The following is a 14659-nucleotide window of genomic DNA, read 5'->3' on the forward strand; positions in this document are numbered from 1 at the left end:
TCTGCAGTCACAGAGACACTGCAGAAGAGAAAGAAATGAGAGATTTAGAACTACCTTTAATTAAATGCTGAAAGCTAATACAGAAGCACAGAAGACCCTGTATGTTGGTTGTACCAGTTAGTGTAATGGGTAAGGCTGTTACGTTTGGGTTTAAAATTACTGTTTGTCATTCTCTTGCAGTATTTCATGAGGCGAGAAAAAATATTGTCTCATTTATTAGGCAGAAGTCAGTCTAATTAGAACAGACACATTTATTTCCAGATTATATAGGACAATCAAGTAAGGTAGCTCTGAACAAAGAGCTCTGCTTTACCCTGGGCAGCAGCAGAGCCAAGCGGCAAAAAACCAGCAGCTGCTCAATCCCAGGCAGGAATCTGACCGCATCCACCCCGCTGCAAGAGGCGGGTATCTCCCCAGAGCACTGCTGTTAAACCCCAGCAACTACAGCCCACCTCCCAGGGAAATCAGTGATTTTTCACAGGTAAGTACATTCCCAGCTGCCGCTGCTTCAACTGCAGCCAGCGTTTGGCACTGCTTCAGGCTTATTTCAAAACCACATGCAGCCTGTCGTAGAGGAGACCTTCTGCAAACCAGCTGGATTTCCTTTTAAACAAATAATCCCCTCTTGTAAGCTCTTCGTTCTCCTGCGTTGCTTTCCTGGAAGTTTCCCCGTGTGCCAAGATTATTTCTCCCCTGAAGCGCACAACGTATTTTTGTTCAAGCAGAAGTTCGCAGTCTGTAGCTGGGATAACAAACAGCAGCCTCTTGCACAGGATTCCTCTCGTTTCATTCTTGCTCATTATAGTCGATGCACCTTCTTGCCAGAGAAGTACTTCTCAGAGAAAGGAGAACGCTTTACAAACGCCAACACCGTTGGAGTGCCCGCCTTTACAAAATACCTGCAAAGATTAAACAGAGTCCTTTGGCTTCCTTGTAGCTGGCCAAGTGTCACGCAAAGTGAGTGACCTCCGCCCAGCTCAATAAAGGCTGACCCCCAAAAAGGCTGATGACGAGCTTTTCTGCTGATTAGCAGAGCCTTTCGCAGCCAGGGCGACGCACATCCGAGGAGTGTTTTACGAATCAGCTCTTCTCCCAACAGCTCCTTTAACTAAAACAGCTGCTATTCTCCCCCTGGAAGGAGGTTTCTTTTGCAGCTGCCCTTACAGCCTGAAATCTGAGGGCTTAAGCTGGCTGCTGAGTTTTACGGAGTGACAGCTCAGACACAGCCCACAGCAGTGGGCCCAGAGCTCTGCTCCACTGTGACAGACCGCGCTGCCAGCGCTGCGCAGCCGGCTTTCTCCAGCTAGTTACGAGATGGTGCAAGTCAACAGTACAGGCTTTACAAGAACTTTTGGGCTTCACAAACAGCAAATTCTTCTCTCTAAATAACCGCACAACGCTTTAAAGTCCATTTCAGAGTGAAACTGTGCTGCACGCTGTGTTGGGGGCTGCTCATGCAGCATTATTAACAGTGAGAACGCTGTTAACCTTCAACATGCTCTCTTTATATGCCGCTGCTTTTTTTTTTTTTTTTTTAAAGTAGTATTGCATAGATGGGATCTGAAACAGCCCTTTTGTGCTGCTGCTGGGGTGTAGTCCAACTCCCCTTCCCATCTCCATCCAGTCCTGGAAAGAGTCGTTCGTTTTTTTGGGGGGAAATAAAAAAAGTAAGTCACTAAAGCCAGGTGCAAAATTCATGCAGTCGTGCTGCTTTACACTTTCAAGAGTTAGGACTATTAAATCGGAGAACCACCCGCACTTAAAGCCCAAAGCTCACACTTTTTGCCTTCGTGCTCTCTCTGGACACAAAGAGGTACAGCCTCACCTTTTGTGCTGCAGCACTTGCAGCAATGTGTGTTCTGGGTTCAGCTCATACATTTCTGCTCTTTCTCCATCTTCAAAATAAAGCTGAAAAAATTTGGGTTATTAAAGACACATAAAGGCAAACTACTAAGCTGGCAAAAGTCCAGTAACAGCACAACATGTATCTACTAGAGGTTTATCAAACTTCTGTAGCTTTGAACCAACAAGGAGGAACTCTGTTGTGTAAATTCCAAGTCTTCCCAGTACAAACCAGCTTAGCTTCTTATGGCAGTGGCAGCAGGAAGGCAAAATACGCTGGCTGTTCCTGTGCTTTACAGAGCAGCAATCCAAATCTACAGGCTGCTTTTTAACAGGGGAAATGCAGGACTACTATGAGCTAAACTGAGTAGGTTTAAAGCTATTTGAACAAAAATAGAGTAAATTTAAGAGATTTGGATCCAGCAACCGTGCCTTAGACCATACATACATGCAGAGCTGTAATTCCAGGTTTTAATCTGGTAAAATACACAGCCACTGTCCCTTTGGACCTGTCTGCTCGCTGCACTAAGGGCTGCGCTGCTGCCTGGCACATGTGACACTGAAGTGGAAAATGAAAAATAAACAACTGTATCCTTCTATGTTCAATTTCTGAAAAATCCTCAAAACCTGCTGCAGCCACAACCAACTCACGTCCCACCTTTGCTAAAGTCTTAACAGACATATATTGTCTTGACGAGTTTAAGTGTTTAAGTTCCTCCAGTTAGTTCTGAAAATAACCAATTTTTTAATAATATTTTCTCATTTGTATTGAGCAACTTCACAACGCAGTTAAAAAAACAGGCAGCCTTCCAGCTTGATGGTTTAAATCTTAATCATCATTACAAAGATAGGAATCTAAGCAGCATCTATAAATACCTTCTATCAAATGCAACATTAAATGGCTGACAACTTTCATTTTCACTAACGAACTCTGTGTCCATGCCAGCACATTTGGAAAATGTTTGAGTATACAACTAAATGTAGCTCTCCAGATCCTTATTTCACACCCACGTATGACAAAGCAATGGCATCGTTACCTGTTTCATACACTCAAACCTGTGTATTATCTCACTCCAGAAAAAAAAAAACAACCACAGCACAACAACCCTGAAATAGAAGGAAAGTCAAACTTCTCACCTCGAGATTGCTGGGAAGGTATTTTCTTTCTAAATCCCAAGGAGGTAACTCAGCAAACATCACCATTAAATGATCAATAAACCTAAAAGCCAAAACACACTTGGTTAGCTTAGACAAAGAGTTCAGCTTCAATAATTTGTACAGTTGCATTTGAACGATGGTAAAAACACATTAGCAAATTAGACAATAGACTTTAAAGTAAGCTTAGATCACAAATAGTTTCTTCCCTTCAAACTCATCGCTTGCCCAATCAGACCAAGGCCCTGTTGTAACTCACGCTATTGCTTCCAAACTTGAGCAGTGCAACAACAAATTATCTTCAACTTTGCATTTTCACACTGAAAAAGATGTAAACACAAACACCCTGCATTTTCTCTAAAATCGATTTTCCTTCTAAATGGTCCCATCAGCACCACGCTTCACCAGATCAGGGTGCTGAGAATACGCTTGTGTGTCAGAGGCTTGTTTATTACAGTTCTTCAGGAGTATTGGTGGCCAATTCGTTCCAAGAACCCATTTTCACTTCTTTTGGTCATGAAAAGGCATAGTGAACACCACCACATTAGAACCACAACTTTACTATCTGTTTGCACTGTAATTTTAAGTCCTAAACTTATTAACAGATCTGAGGAATACTTCTCTCCCCACAAAAAAAATTTAAAAAGTTACAAATTCCAAGTTTGTTTAACGTTGCAAGACCAGAAACTGAAGTTTACATCAAGAAAATTGGAATTCTCACCTTGCCAGCCACTTGCTCATAGTCTGAAAAGTCTGCAGCACTTCAGCCACGCCTGCTGTAAGCCCTAAGCAAACCGTGGGGCCCCTGGTGGTCACAAGAGGTCCCTTTTGGAAACTTTTTATAATTTCTAAGTTTAATCATTTTTACAAGACCCACATATTTGGAGGGCTTCAAACAGCGCCTTAATGAACCTCTGAAATCCATGCATGGGGCGGGTCACTGGTATTACTGGCCACTGGTTTAAGCTTGCACTGCAAGCCCCTGTGATCACACTGGCTAGATATAGCACGTTTCTCTGCGTCCTCATATTTTGGCCCTCATAGATTTTGCACTTATAAATCACAGAACAATTCAGGTTGGAAAGGAGGTCATTTAGTGCAACCTCCTGCTCAAAAGCAGGGTCAGCTAGGAGATTAGAAATCTGGAGCTACTTCATTAGCATGGCAGTGTTTTGCTTGCTGTCTGCTCTCATCTACTCAAACATCTCCTTTGTGCAAGGACGCTGCTGACAGTGCATTTACCTGGAGTTCTCATGAAAAGCTGCAACGAAGTCTGTTTGCTCGTGCTCAGGGTACAGAAAGAGGACAGGCCAGTTCAGGTTGCCATCAGCATCTAAGTGCACCTTTGCCCCTGTGGCGCTGTCAGAGTGGAACCCATCTAAGGATATCTCAGCCAGGCCATCTGATATTTCCTCTTCTTCATCTGAGGGCTCAAGAACCAGCTTGATATTTCTTTCCTGGAGGGGAGGAAGGAAAAAAAATAAAACCAACCAAAAACCAAATGGGTGTGGTGGGGAGAATAAGAGCAAAAATTTAGCAGTCAGTAAAAGGACAAATTGCATCTCATTAATGAGTCAGCTCTTAAACAGGCTATCAAAAGCCTTCCTACAGCACTACTCAGGTGACAGGTCTTCCCAGCAGGATCCAGAATCTCAGCCAGACACCCAGCCTCCTCCTAAAACAGACAAGGAGAGGTGGGAATCTAGAGGAGCTCACAGGCTGAGAGAAGAGCCTGAAAAAAGGTGGGGAAATGGATTCATCTGAAATCCTATTCTTTGAGACCAAACAGGCATAACTTCAGGGTGCAACTACATGCACCAGCTCCTGAGAACACCCACTCTTTCAGAGAACCGAAGCAAGCTCACTCTTTTCTTTGGAAAGACAATTGGCAGAACAGGAGAACAGATTTTATGTTAACAGCCCCAAATATTCTAACATAGCCCAAACACTGGCTGAGGAAGGAGAAGATCCAGGATTGATTCTCTCCTCCAGCCTACTGAATTGTTATCTTCTACCCTTCCACTGCAGTATCGCCCACCAGCAGCAAAGAAAGCAAGGTTCATGGGGCCAGCGTCACGCTACAGCCCGGCAGCCAGACTACTCTCTTGGATGCTCAGTCCATCTCCTACCACTAGCTTTGTATTCTGCATTAGTTGTTAACTGAAATAAGGAAACAGGCCTGGGAGCTGGGGCTACAGCCACACAGATCAGCAGAATTGTGTTTCTAACCCATTTTTTTGACTCTAGCCCCCAAAAGCCTCTGTGTGAGAAGGTCCTCTTGAACAACAGAGCTCTTAAAAAAACCCACCAACCCAACCCAGCCCCACCCCTTCACTGACCCACCTTTATTGCTGCAAGCAAAATTTCCTTGTGACACTGTTCTTTCTTCTCCATCACCTTTGCTTTCCTTGCATCCCGCTCCTCAGCTCGCTACATGTAAGAAAAGGTTGCACCATCGTCACACACAGCAAGTCAATGCCCATCACTGCTCTAAGCTGCCAGCGAGTGGAGAAATCAGTTCAGGTCTCCAGAAGGGTCCCCTCCAGCTCCTTCCCCTACACATCTCTCTTCTACTACGTGGAACCACCACTCAGTTCTGTTTGGGGGTATTACACTACACAGACACTTGTACGGAGCACTCTCCAACCAAGGATCCCAAAGTGCTCCTGGACACAAAGCAGGTGACAAGCATTGTAGACGCTAGACTGCCTTAATATTTACCTTTAATTTGTCAGCTTTAGCTCTCATTTCCACAAGCTTTTTCTCTTTTGAATCTATTCGCAAGCCCTCCTCACACCATGCTATTGCTTCAGAGAAATTCTTTAGCTCCATGTGACAGAGAGCTCCTAGAAGGATTAAGATTTTAAGTTTCTAGTATTGGAGTCAGTATACAACTACCACACAAAGTGGTGGTTATAAAGACAGCATTAGCCCTAGAGGCACACACAGCAGCACACGGTATTGTCTCGCAGGGTCATGTTCAATCGTAGACTTCCAGCAGGTCAGCTGAGAAGAAAACCTAAAATATTTCAGCAGTTCTTGTATCATTTGCCATGTAGTCACAGAAATCAGCAGAATGATGCTAGAAGTGTCTGCTACAAGCAAAATTTTATCATTATCATTAACATAGAAGTAACTGTCTCAGAAGGAAAAATAAAGCGGCAACTTCCATGGAGTGAGGAATGCTGGGGGAAAAATACAAAGAACAAAAACCAGTATTGTGGAAAACAGCAGAAGTTATGCTGTGCTTTACAGAAAGAGGTCCAATGCCTCTTTGACAGATATAGTGCTTGAAAAGCAAACAGCATAAAGGGTAGTGGTTTTTGACTGAAGTTCCAAAGCAAAACGCAGAGCTCTGTTTTGGGGAGAAACAGCAGCAACAAAACAAGAGGAGAGATCTCCTGCAGTAACCACTTCATTTTTTCTGAGATGAATGCTGTCCAGAAACAAAGTATGCTGCCCACTCACAGTAATTTAAGGTTTATAAACACTGTTATTTAACACCAGCAACATGCAGCAAAACAAAGCAACATCCAACAACAGTCTGTTCCAGGCCTTGTAGCAGGAACAGCATAACAAGTAAAACCAAAGTGTGCAAAGCTGTTTTGAAATGACGTTCCTTGCGCTCCAAGACACGCGTGAATTCTTACCTCTTATGATTGCTTTGAGATGGGTGGGCTTTTGCTTTTTCGCCCGGATGGCATCATTGAGAGCAGAACGGTAGTTACCTATAAAGCAGGCAAAACGGCTCAGAACCTTTCCTTTACATTTAAAACCCAACCAGATCCCAAGGTGACAAAACAGCTTATGCAGAGACTCTGTAATTCATTTGCTTCTACAATCAGTGTGAGGCGAGTGGAAGAAGAAAGAGCAAACTAAGAGCAAGAAATGGAAGGACAGGAATCAGTCATACAGGTGAGAAGTAACATGACTGTGAGCAAATTGTCTCCCACCTGCAACACACAACAGCATTAAAAGGCCAGGAATGCCCTCCCTGCTGCACGGATGCTGTTGGCAGGATGGATGGTAGCTTGAGGAGGTCATGGCCAGGAAAGAATGATATTGAACATGTTGCTTCAACAGATTTTTGAAGCCAGGGCATCCCCCTGTAGTTCCAATCACCCTGTGAATCTGTTTGCCATCAAAACCCACTGGCTTTGTCCTCTCCTGAAGCCAAGGCTTGAGCAGCAGCTAATGGTTCCAATGAACAAAGCACAAACCCTGCACGCAGCTGTGCTCTGAAGTGAGACAGGTCTTCAGAGTTCAAGGTGTCTTTTTCACATAAAAAAGCTATTTAGTATGCCGTATCACAAAAAAGCTAAAGAAAACCCAAAATGGGGAGGAAAAGCAATTTTGGACGGCAGAGCCCCCCTCTCAGCCCCATCCAGGGCAGGATGGCGCACATCTCGTTACCCAGGTAAAATTGTGCGGCCCCTCGGTTGGTGTGCAGCACGGCGTTCAGCTCGGGGTCCTCGCATTTCTTTTTCAGCCCCTCGGTGTAGGCGATGACAGCTCTCCTGTAGTCCCTCTCCTTGAAGTACTCGTTCCCTTCGTTTTTGTACATTCTGGCCAGCTCTGCAGGGGATGGGGGGGGGGGGGGGGGGGGGGCGAGGGGGGCGGGCAGGGCCTGAGCCGGAGGCGCAGCTCCCCACGGGCACCCCAAGCCCTCTCCCCCGGCGGAGGGGCAGACCGGCAGGACACCCACCCCCCAACCCCAGCCCCGGCTGCACACCTGCGGGGCCCTGCTCCTCGTCGAAGAGGAGGGACTGCAGACAGGCCAGCTCGGGCTGCCGGGCCGCGTCGATCTCGGCCGGGCACCGCTTCATGAACATGGGGATGGCCTCCAGCTCCTGCGGGCGGACACACACCGTCCTTCAGCCCAGCCCAGCCCAGCCCGGCCCGGCCCGGCCCGGCCCGGCCCGGCGCCCGCCCGCCCGCACCCCCCGGCCCCGCCGCCTCACCTCCTCCCAGGTTTCCGGGTGGAGAGCGCCCCGGTACCGCGCCGTGCTACCGCCCGCCCCGGCCTCCGCCATGCTGCCGCGCCGCGCCGCGCCGTTCCGCCCCGCCCCGCGCCCTCAAGGCCCGGCCCCCGCGCCCTCAAGGCCCGGCCCCCGCGCCCTCAAGGCCCGGCCCCCGCGCCCTCAAGGCCCGGCCCCCGCGCCCTCAAGGCCCGGCCCCCGCGCCCTCAAGGCCCGGCCCCCGCGCCCTCAAGGCCCGGCCCCCGCGCCCTCAAGGCCCGGCCCCCGCGCCCTCAAGGCCCGGCCCCCGCGCCCTCAAGGCCCGGCCCCCGCGCCCTCAAGGCCCGGCCCCCGCGCCCTCAAGGCCCGGCCCCCGCGCCCTCAAGGCCCGGCCCCCGCGCCCTCAAGGCCCGGCCCCCGCGCCCTCAAGGCCCGGCCCCCGCGCCCTCAAGGCCCTTCAGCAGCAGGTTTAGGTGGCGTCCATCATAGGGATGGCAGGTGGAGCTGATCCTGGCTGGGAGAGGGAGAAGAAGGACTAAGTGACCTCCTCAGCCCTACATGACAGCGGCATCGCTGTCGCTCCTGATGTCTAGATCTCAGAGCCAGGAGCTGCGGCACGGGGGCAAGGCGACTCCTTCCAAGGAGCTCCCTGTCCAGGGGAGGCTCATGGTGCGGTGGCACCAGCCAGTGCCGCTGGGATGGCGGCAAGCTCTTCCTCACAGGAGCCCAGCACGGCGAGCCCCACGCTGCAGTGGGCATGTACAGGCAGGCTATCACCACCCTGTGACAGGGTTACTACAGCCTATAAGCAACAACACAGCCTGCATATTTTTACCCTCAGGCTTTGCAGGTCCCCAGATTTCATGTTTCCTTGTTATTTTTTTTTTGCAAAGATTTTCTACCGCTCCGAGGCTGCATTCCCGAAACAGTGTCACCACCCAAGCCCAGCAGATCCAGGCACCTCACCACCTGGACTGACCTGCAGGACTGGGGTGCGGATGCCTGACATCTTTCTTCATCTTAATTCCTCCAGATTCACAGCGCTATGGCATTTCCAAGGTGAATATGTCTCTGGAGGTCACCAGTTTGCTTTAAGAAAAACTGCATCCAGATTAACCTTCACAGAACCTGGGTGTCTCCAAAGACAAGATGTAAATGGAGGAAAGGCACCTTCCTCCTCTCCTTCTTAAAATCTCTCATGCTGAGAACTCAGCACCTGAAAAGGTCAAGGGAAGCCCTCCCGTCCCCCCTCCTGCAGCCTCAGCTGTTGCCTGCGCTTGACAGAGGCCATGTCTGCCATGGCTGGGCAGCAAGGGGCCGACCCTGGTGCTCCCACGGCTGCACAGTAAAGGCAGCTCACTGGGGCCTGTAGCCAGAGGAACAAACACTCCCGGCCCCGTGGGGGAATGTGGGCTGACCCCAGCTCAACCCCAGCACCCAGTGCAGTTGCAAGACACTGTGGCAAGCTCTGACGTGAGCTGAATTTGGCTCTGCTCACCCAGAGCCATCACCAACAACCTGCACGTCCTTGAAAAGGAACAGGGCTGTTCAGATAAACTTAGTGCAGCAAAGAGGAGAGATTCAGAGACGGGGATCTTAAGGGACTTGCACTTTACTCAGTAACTCAATGACACCTTCCTTGGTGAGGAACAAAACCTTGCCAGCATTCTGATTCCAGACCTCGAAGACCGGGGGGTCCTCACAAACCCTCTTCCCGGCTACAACCACGTAGGGATAACCCAGCTTGCTGGCATCCTTTAGCCTTTTGCCGATGGTCAGCTGCGTCCTGTCATCCAGCACTGAGTCGCCAGCCAGGTGGGGCAGCGCTTCAGCAAGGTCATCGTACACCCTCTCCAGCAGGGCATCTCCCTCCCCCTCCTCCTCCCTGCTGCCTCTCTTTGGGGGGATGAAGCAGAGCTGGTAGGGAGCGATGAGGCTCGGCCAACGGATGCTGTCCTCTGTAGAGAGCACCTCAATGGAGGCTGCCAGGATACGAGTGACACCCAGGCCGTAGCAACCCATTTCTGCCAGCTGAGGTTTGTTCTCAGGGGAGTAGAAGACTGCATTGGAGACAGAGGAATACTTGGTACCCAGATAAAATGTGTGCCCCACTTCGATCCCTTTGGTCTGGATGAGTTTTTCCCCGCATGTGGGGCAAGACTTTTGCTCCCCGCTTAACGTTTCCACGTTGGCCGCAAAATGTCCATCACGGCACAGCACCAGCCTGTCCTCACCAACGTCTGCCGGAAGCTGGAACTCATGGGACATGGTGCCGCCGATGCTGCCCGTGGCCGCCTGCACTTTGACAAAGGGGAGGCCCAGGCGCTCGAAGAGGCTGCGGTAGGCGTTGCACACCAGGTCGTAGGTCTGCCGAGCCGCCTCTTCAGAGGCGTCGAAGGTGTACATGTCCTTCATGTAAAACTCCCGGCTGCGCAGCAAGCCGAAACGGGGCTTTGGCTCATCCCGAAACTTCCTGGTGACTTGGTAGAGGCGCAGCGGGAGCTGCTTGTAGGTCAGATTGCTCTGAGCAGCCACCAGCTCCGTCACCGCCTCCTCGTGCGTGGGGCCCAGGCAGTAGCCCTTGCCGTGCCGGTCCGCCAGCCGGAAGAGCTCCGGCCCCATCTGGTCCCAACGGCCGCTGGCGCGCCACAACTCCGCCGAGCTCAGGCTGGGCATGTTCAGCTTCTGCCCGCCCACAGCCTGCATCTCCTCGTCCATCGCCTTGACGAGCTTCTCCATGGCGCGGACAGTGGGTGGCAGGTAGGAGTAGCAGCCGGGGCTGGAGGGGTGGATGAGCCCCGCCTGCAGCATCAGCTTCTGGCTCCGGCAGGTGGGCTCCCCAGGCCCGCCGTGTCCCCCGGCCTCGTCGCTCACCTGCAGGTTGAAGGGCTGGAAAAGCTGTGAGAGCAGCAGCCGCCTCGCCCTGCCCGGGCCGCCATGCCGGGGCCTGCAGCCCTGCCGCCGGGCGCTCAGCGCCGGGAGTCGCCATCTTCTCAGCAAACCCTCCATGGAGGGGTCCGGGAGGGGGCCCGGGGCCGGCGAGACGGGGAGGTTGGCGGGAACGGCGGGTGCCCCGCCCACCCGCGGACACCGCCACGCGGGCGCCGGGACACGCGAGCCCTTGCACGCATGCACGGCACGGCCGGGGACGCCGGCACACGTGCACATGCGCGGACACTCACGCGGGCGCGCGCCCCGCCCCTCGCGCAGCCCGCAGGGAAACACCGCGCGTCCCGCCCCCGCCGACGTAACCAATGGGAACCGCAGTCCCCCTGTCACGTGGGGGATCTCACCCGTAGTCGTCCGGAAGCCGGAAGACAGCGAGGCAGTGCCCGGCCCGCGGGAAGAGGAGGCGGCGGAGGCCGGGACTCTATGGTTCCGCCGGTAGAACGGGGGCCGGGCGCCATCTGCTGGGCGGTAGCGCAGGAGTCCGCCCAGGGTGGACCCCGCACGCCCCACGGGGTAACTTTCCACCGCCCACCCGGCGTGGGCCGCGGCACCCCCGTGGTTGCGCTGAGCTCCCGTGGCTGGGTTGCATGAAAGCGGGTGGGCGTCCTCGGGGGGCGGGGAGGGGCGCACAGGAGCCGAGGTGGGCTGGTCCAGGGGGATGCCAGCCGCGCAGGTGTCGCCAGAACCCAGCGGCCCCGGCAGCAAGGGCAGGAGCAGGAGCCCTCCGCCTCCGAGCTCAGCCGTCCTGGGGACACGATGAAGGCGGGGGACACCCCGGGCACTCTGCCGCCTACCCGGAACGAGAGCTGGAGGTTCGGAGGGACCTCAGCCAGCCACGGGGATGGTAGTGATGGCCTGCAGTGCCAGGGACAGCAGAGCAACAACAGGGCTCTTACAGGGCTAATACTACAAGGAGTTTGTCTATTGCTTTTTTAATTAACAAGGTTTTAGAAAACTGAGAAGTTCTGAATTGGAGAAAACTCAATAACAACTAAGTGTTATTAGGCAGGTATTCGTTATTGCGGCGCCGGGCAGCACGGGGGATAGCTCCTTCCATACGTGTGTGCCCAGGCGTTAGGATTCTTGCCTTATATTTACAGCTTTCGTGTTTATTCATTACATTTCTAAGAAAAGGTTGGGTTATTCTAATTATTTCCAGGAATTCATTAACATAAGTTCCTCCCATAGTCTTGCCTCAGTCCGCCCAAGTTACGCCCCCCGCCGGGGGTCCTTGTTGGTCATTGGGGATGAAGGTCAGAGTCTTCCTCATGGTTGAACTTTTGAACTTGTCCTGTGGCGCGTGCCCTGTACCATCCTGGGTCTTTTCCAGTTCGGAGAACCAGCTCTTGCTAGCTGCTCTCGCTGTCTCTCCTGCTCAGTCCTTTGTGTTCCTTGAGCCCCACAGTCTGATTGGAGGATTCCACCTGGTGTCCTTGACTTGGCGGATTCTGCTGCATTCTTATCTTTAAAGTATTAGTTATTCTGCAATGGATATATGCGTAACGGTTAGTACAAATCAGCCTCCCTCCCTGTCTCTAAAGGCTGGTCAGCAGTTTATTACAGCTCCTGACAGCTCATGAGAGACACAGCCGCTCTGCAGAGCCTGCTGCCACCCCAACAACTCAGAGGGACAGTACCAGTGACTGCTCGTTCACCCTGCCCTTGGAAGAATTGACCTTCATCGTATCAAACAGCAGCTTCACAAGTTCCGGCCTCCCTTGGGCGATCACGGCTTTGCAGAGCCAGATCACCTCCGGTGTGCGATGGCAGCAGACCACCCTCAGCTCCTGCTGCAGGTGCTGCCACGGGAATTGCTTCTCGGCTTCCTTAACCCGCTGCTCCACCTCCTGCGTCAGAGTTTCTGTCTTCAGCTTCTTCTGACCAAAGAGCACGAGCAGTGGGTCCAGGAGGCACCACAGGCTCTTGGTGGAGACTGCGTCGTTCAGTTCGATGGCCTGCTTGAAGCTCCTGATGGCAAGGGTTTCCTGGCTTTTAAGCCACAGGCATTTGCCCCGGAGGAGTCACAGTTCGGGTATGGTATCACCCAGGTCCAACTCCATGGCTCCATCCAGGAGTTTCGGCCACCAGGAATCGTTCTTCCATGATGTCTGTGATCACATAGTAGTAAAAAATCGTAATGGGGGTGGGGGTGGGGTGGGGTGGAGCAGGACAAAATGGGGCTTTTCAGGAGAAAAGAGAGACCAATGGCTGAGACATTCCCCATTGGGCTCTGGGGAGAGGAGTAACAGAGTGTGGCTGGCTCGCTCTCAGCACCCTGTCCATAGTGTACATGGGGGGGCTGGACTCCTGCTCCCATCTTTGTGTCTAATGTCTCCTGGTAGCTCTTCGCTCCCATAAGCTCTCTGAATTCCCTCCCAGCTCAGGCTGATGCCAACCATAGCAATCCCTCCGTTCCCTGTTCCTGCCTTCAGCCCTGCTGCACCCTTCCATCTCCCTCACACCTCACTAGAGCTGAGCCCAACAGGAGGGAGAGGCAGCCGAGGGCCAGTCCCCTCAGTCCTTGTGGACTAACTTCAGGGCTAAGAGACAATGAAAACCAGGGGACACTGCAAGGAGCTCCCCTGGATCTCAGGGGTATGATATGCCCATCCTCACCTAGCTCATGTCCAGGTTTGCCCTCAGGCACGGACGAACCTTGAGGACACTTTCAAGGTCATTTTTAGCATGTATGAGCTTTGTCCTGTCAGGCACTGGGCCCTGTCCCATCTTGGCGTGTTCCAGATCTTGCAAATGCGTCTTCATGTGGATCTGGAAACCATCATCTTGTGCCCAGTTGCCAGATGGGTGACAAAATGATGAGTACAAACCACTAGCACACATCAGGACAGCTCCTTGGCTGTGCCAAGCTACACCAGAGCGCCAGGCCAGCTTGCCCAGCACCTCAGTGTCCAAAGCATGACCCCGTGGTTAGCAGTACCAGCAAAGGTGGTGCAAACCCCTGAGATGCTGCTTGTCCTGTTGACCTTGGCTGTAAATTTGGTTCCTGGTCATCACGGGGTCCTTGAAAGCAACTAGCCCATCTGCTCCCCCTCTCAGCCTCGAGACATGGGGGCAACATGCCCTGACGTGTTCAGAGATTGAACCACTTGGCCGTAGCAGTGCGCCTGAAGAAGGGCTGAGAAATCAGAAGCCTTTTTCTTGTGTCCTTTCAGCTTTCTCCAGTCTGATCTGGCAGACAGACATCGCCTGGCAGCAGGTGACCACCTCTGCATGACAATTTTCAGCCTCTTGCCTCAAGCTCAAAGGAAGTTAAACGTCTCTGAAGAGTAGTTGTAAGCACATATTAAAGTACTCCACTAAAGGAGGGGATTTCACTTCACTGAGCCTCATTTTATGAGTTAAATAATCCTGCTAAAATATAAGGAAGTAAGAATGAGTCCTTATTTTATTTAAAAATTTGATTTAAAGAAAGCTTTGTGATTCTTCTGTAGTGGGAAATACTCACTAATGTGCACAGTGGGGACTGGAAATGGGCAAAATCAAGGGATGAAAGAGCACATTTTTGGTGCTCTTGAGTGATTTAGGAGCATTGAAGTTATTAAATAGGCGAGCCAGTTCTACGAGGTGACTCAGCATCCCATGAAACCTTGCCCAGAGGGACCTGGGGAAGTCTCTCAGCAGCTCAATGCCAGTCAGGATCTGGCCCAGATTTCCTGGCTGCCAGGTAGCAACTTCACTCCCAGACCAGCCTTCACTGGTTTTGTCAGACAGGTGCCTCTCCCTACGTGTGTCTC

The 14659-nt window shown here is 52.0% G+C and overlaps 2 protein-coding genes across 2 annotated transcripts; both read right to left on the reverse strand.

Moving 5' to 3' along the window:
* Window positions 1–227: 227 nt before the first annotated feature.
* Window positions 228–8030, reverse strand: TTC4 (tetratricopeptide repeat domain 4). Its single transcript, XM_086462366.1, has 10 exons — window positions 7959–8030; window positions 7730–7847; window positions 7411–7572; window positions 6648–6725; window positions 5719–5843; window positions 5341–5427; window positions 4240–4454; window positions 2980–3061; window positions 1826–1908; window positions 228–899 (listed from the first exon to the last, which is right to left on the reverse strand). Exons 1-10 carry the CDS (start codon window positions 8028–8030, stop codon window positions 800–802), a joined length of 1122 nt encoding a protein of 373 aa, XP_086318492.1. The 3' UTR covers window positions 228–799.
* Window positions 8031–9551: 1521 nt separating this feature from the next.
* On the reverse strand, window positions 9552–10964 carry PARS2 (prolyl-tRNA synthetase 2, mitochondrial). The gene has a single exon (XM_009959988.2). It carries the CDS (start codon window positions 10962–10964, stop codon window positions 9552–9554), a length of 1413 nt encoding a protein of 470 aa, XP_009958290.2.
* Window positions 10965–14659: the final 3695 nt, after the last annotated feature.

This window comes from Leptosomus discolor, chromosome 3 (assembly GCF_034619465.1).
Source record: "Leptosomus discolor isolate bLepDis1 chromosome 3, bLepDis1.hap2, whole genome shotgun sequence".
Taxonomy (NCBI): Eukaryota; Metazoa; Chordata; class Aves; order Leptosomiformes; family Leptosomidae; genus Leptosomus; species Leptosomus discolor.

Excerpts from the sequence above, each read along its gene's own strand:
- TTC4 (XM_086462366.1), bottom strand. The coding sequence starts at position 8,030 with ATGGCGGAGGCCGGGGCGGGCGGTAGCACGGCGCGGTACCGGGGCGCT. Across the intron at positions 7,848-7,958 it reads ACCCGGAAACCTGGGAGGAG|GAGCTGGAGGCCATCCCCAT; the intron begins GTGAGGCGGCGG and ends GTCCGCCCGCAG. Across the intron at positions 6,726-7,410 it reads GGCCGCACAATTTTACCTGG|GTAACTACCGTTCTGCTCTC; the intron begins GTAACGAGATGT and ends CCTGCTTTATAG.
- PARS2 (XM_009959988.2), bottom strand. The coding sequence starts at position 10,964 with ATGGAGGGTTTGCTGAGAAGATGGCGACTCCCGGCGCTGAGCGCCCGG.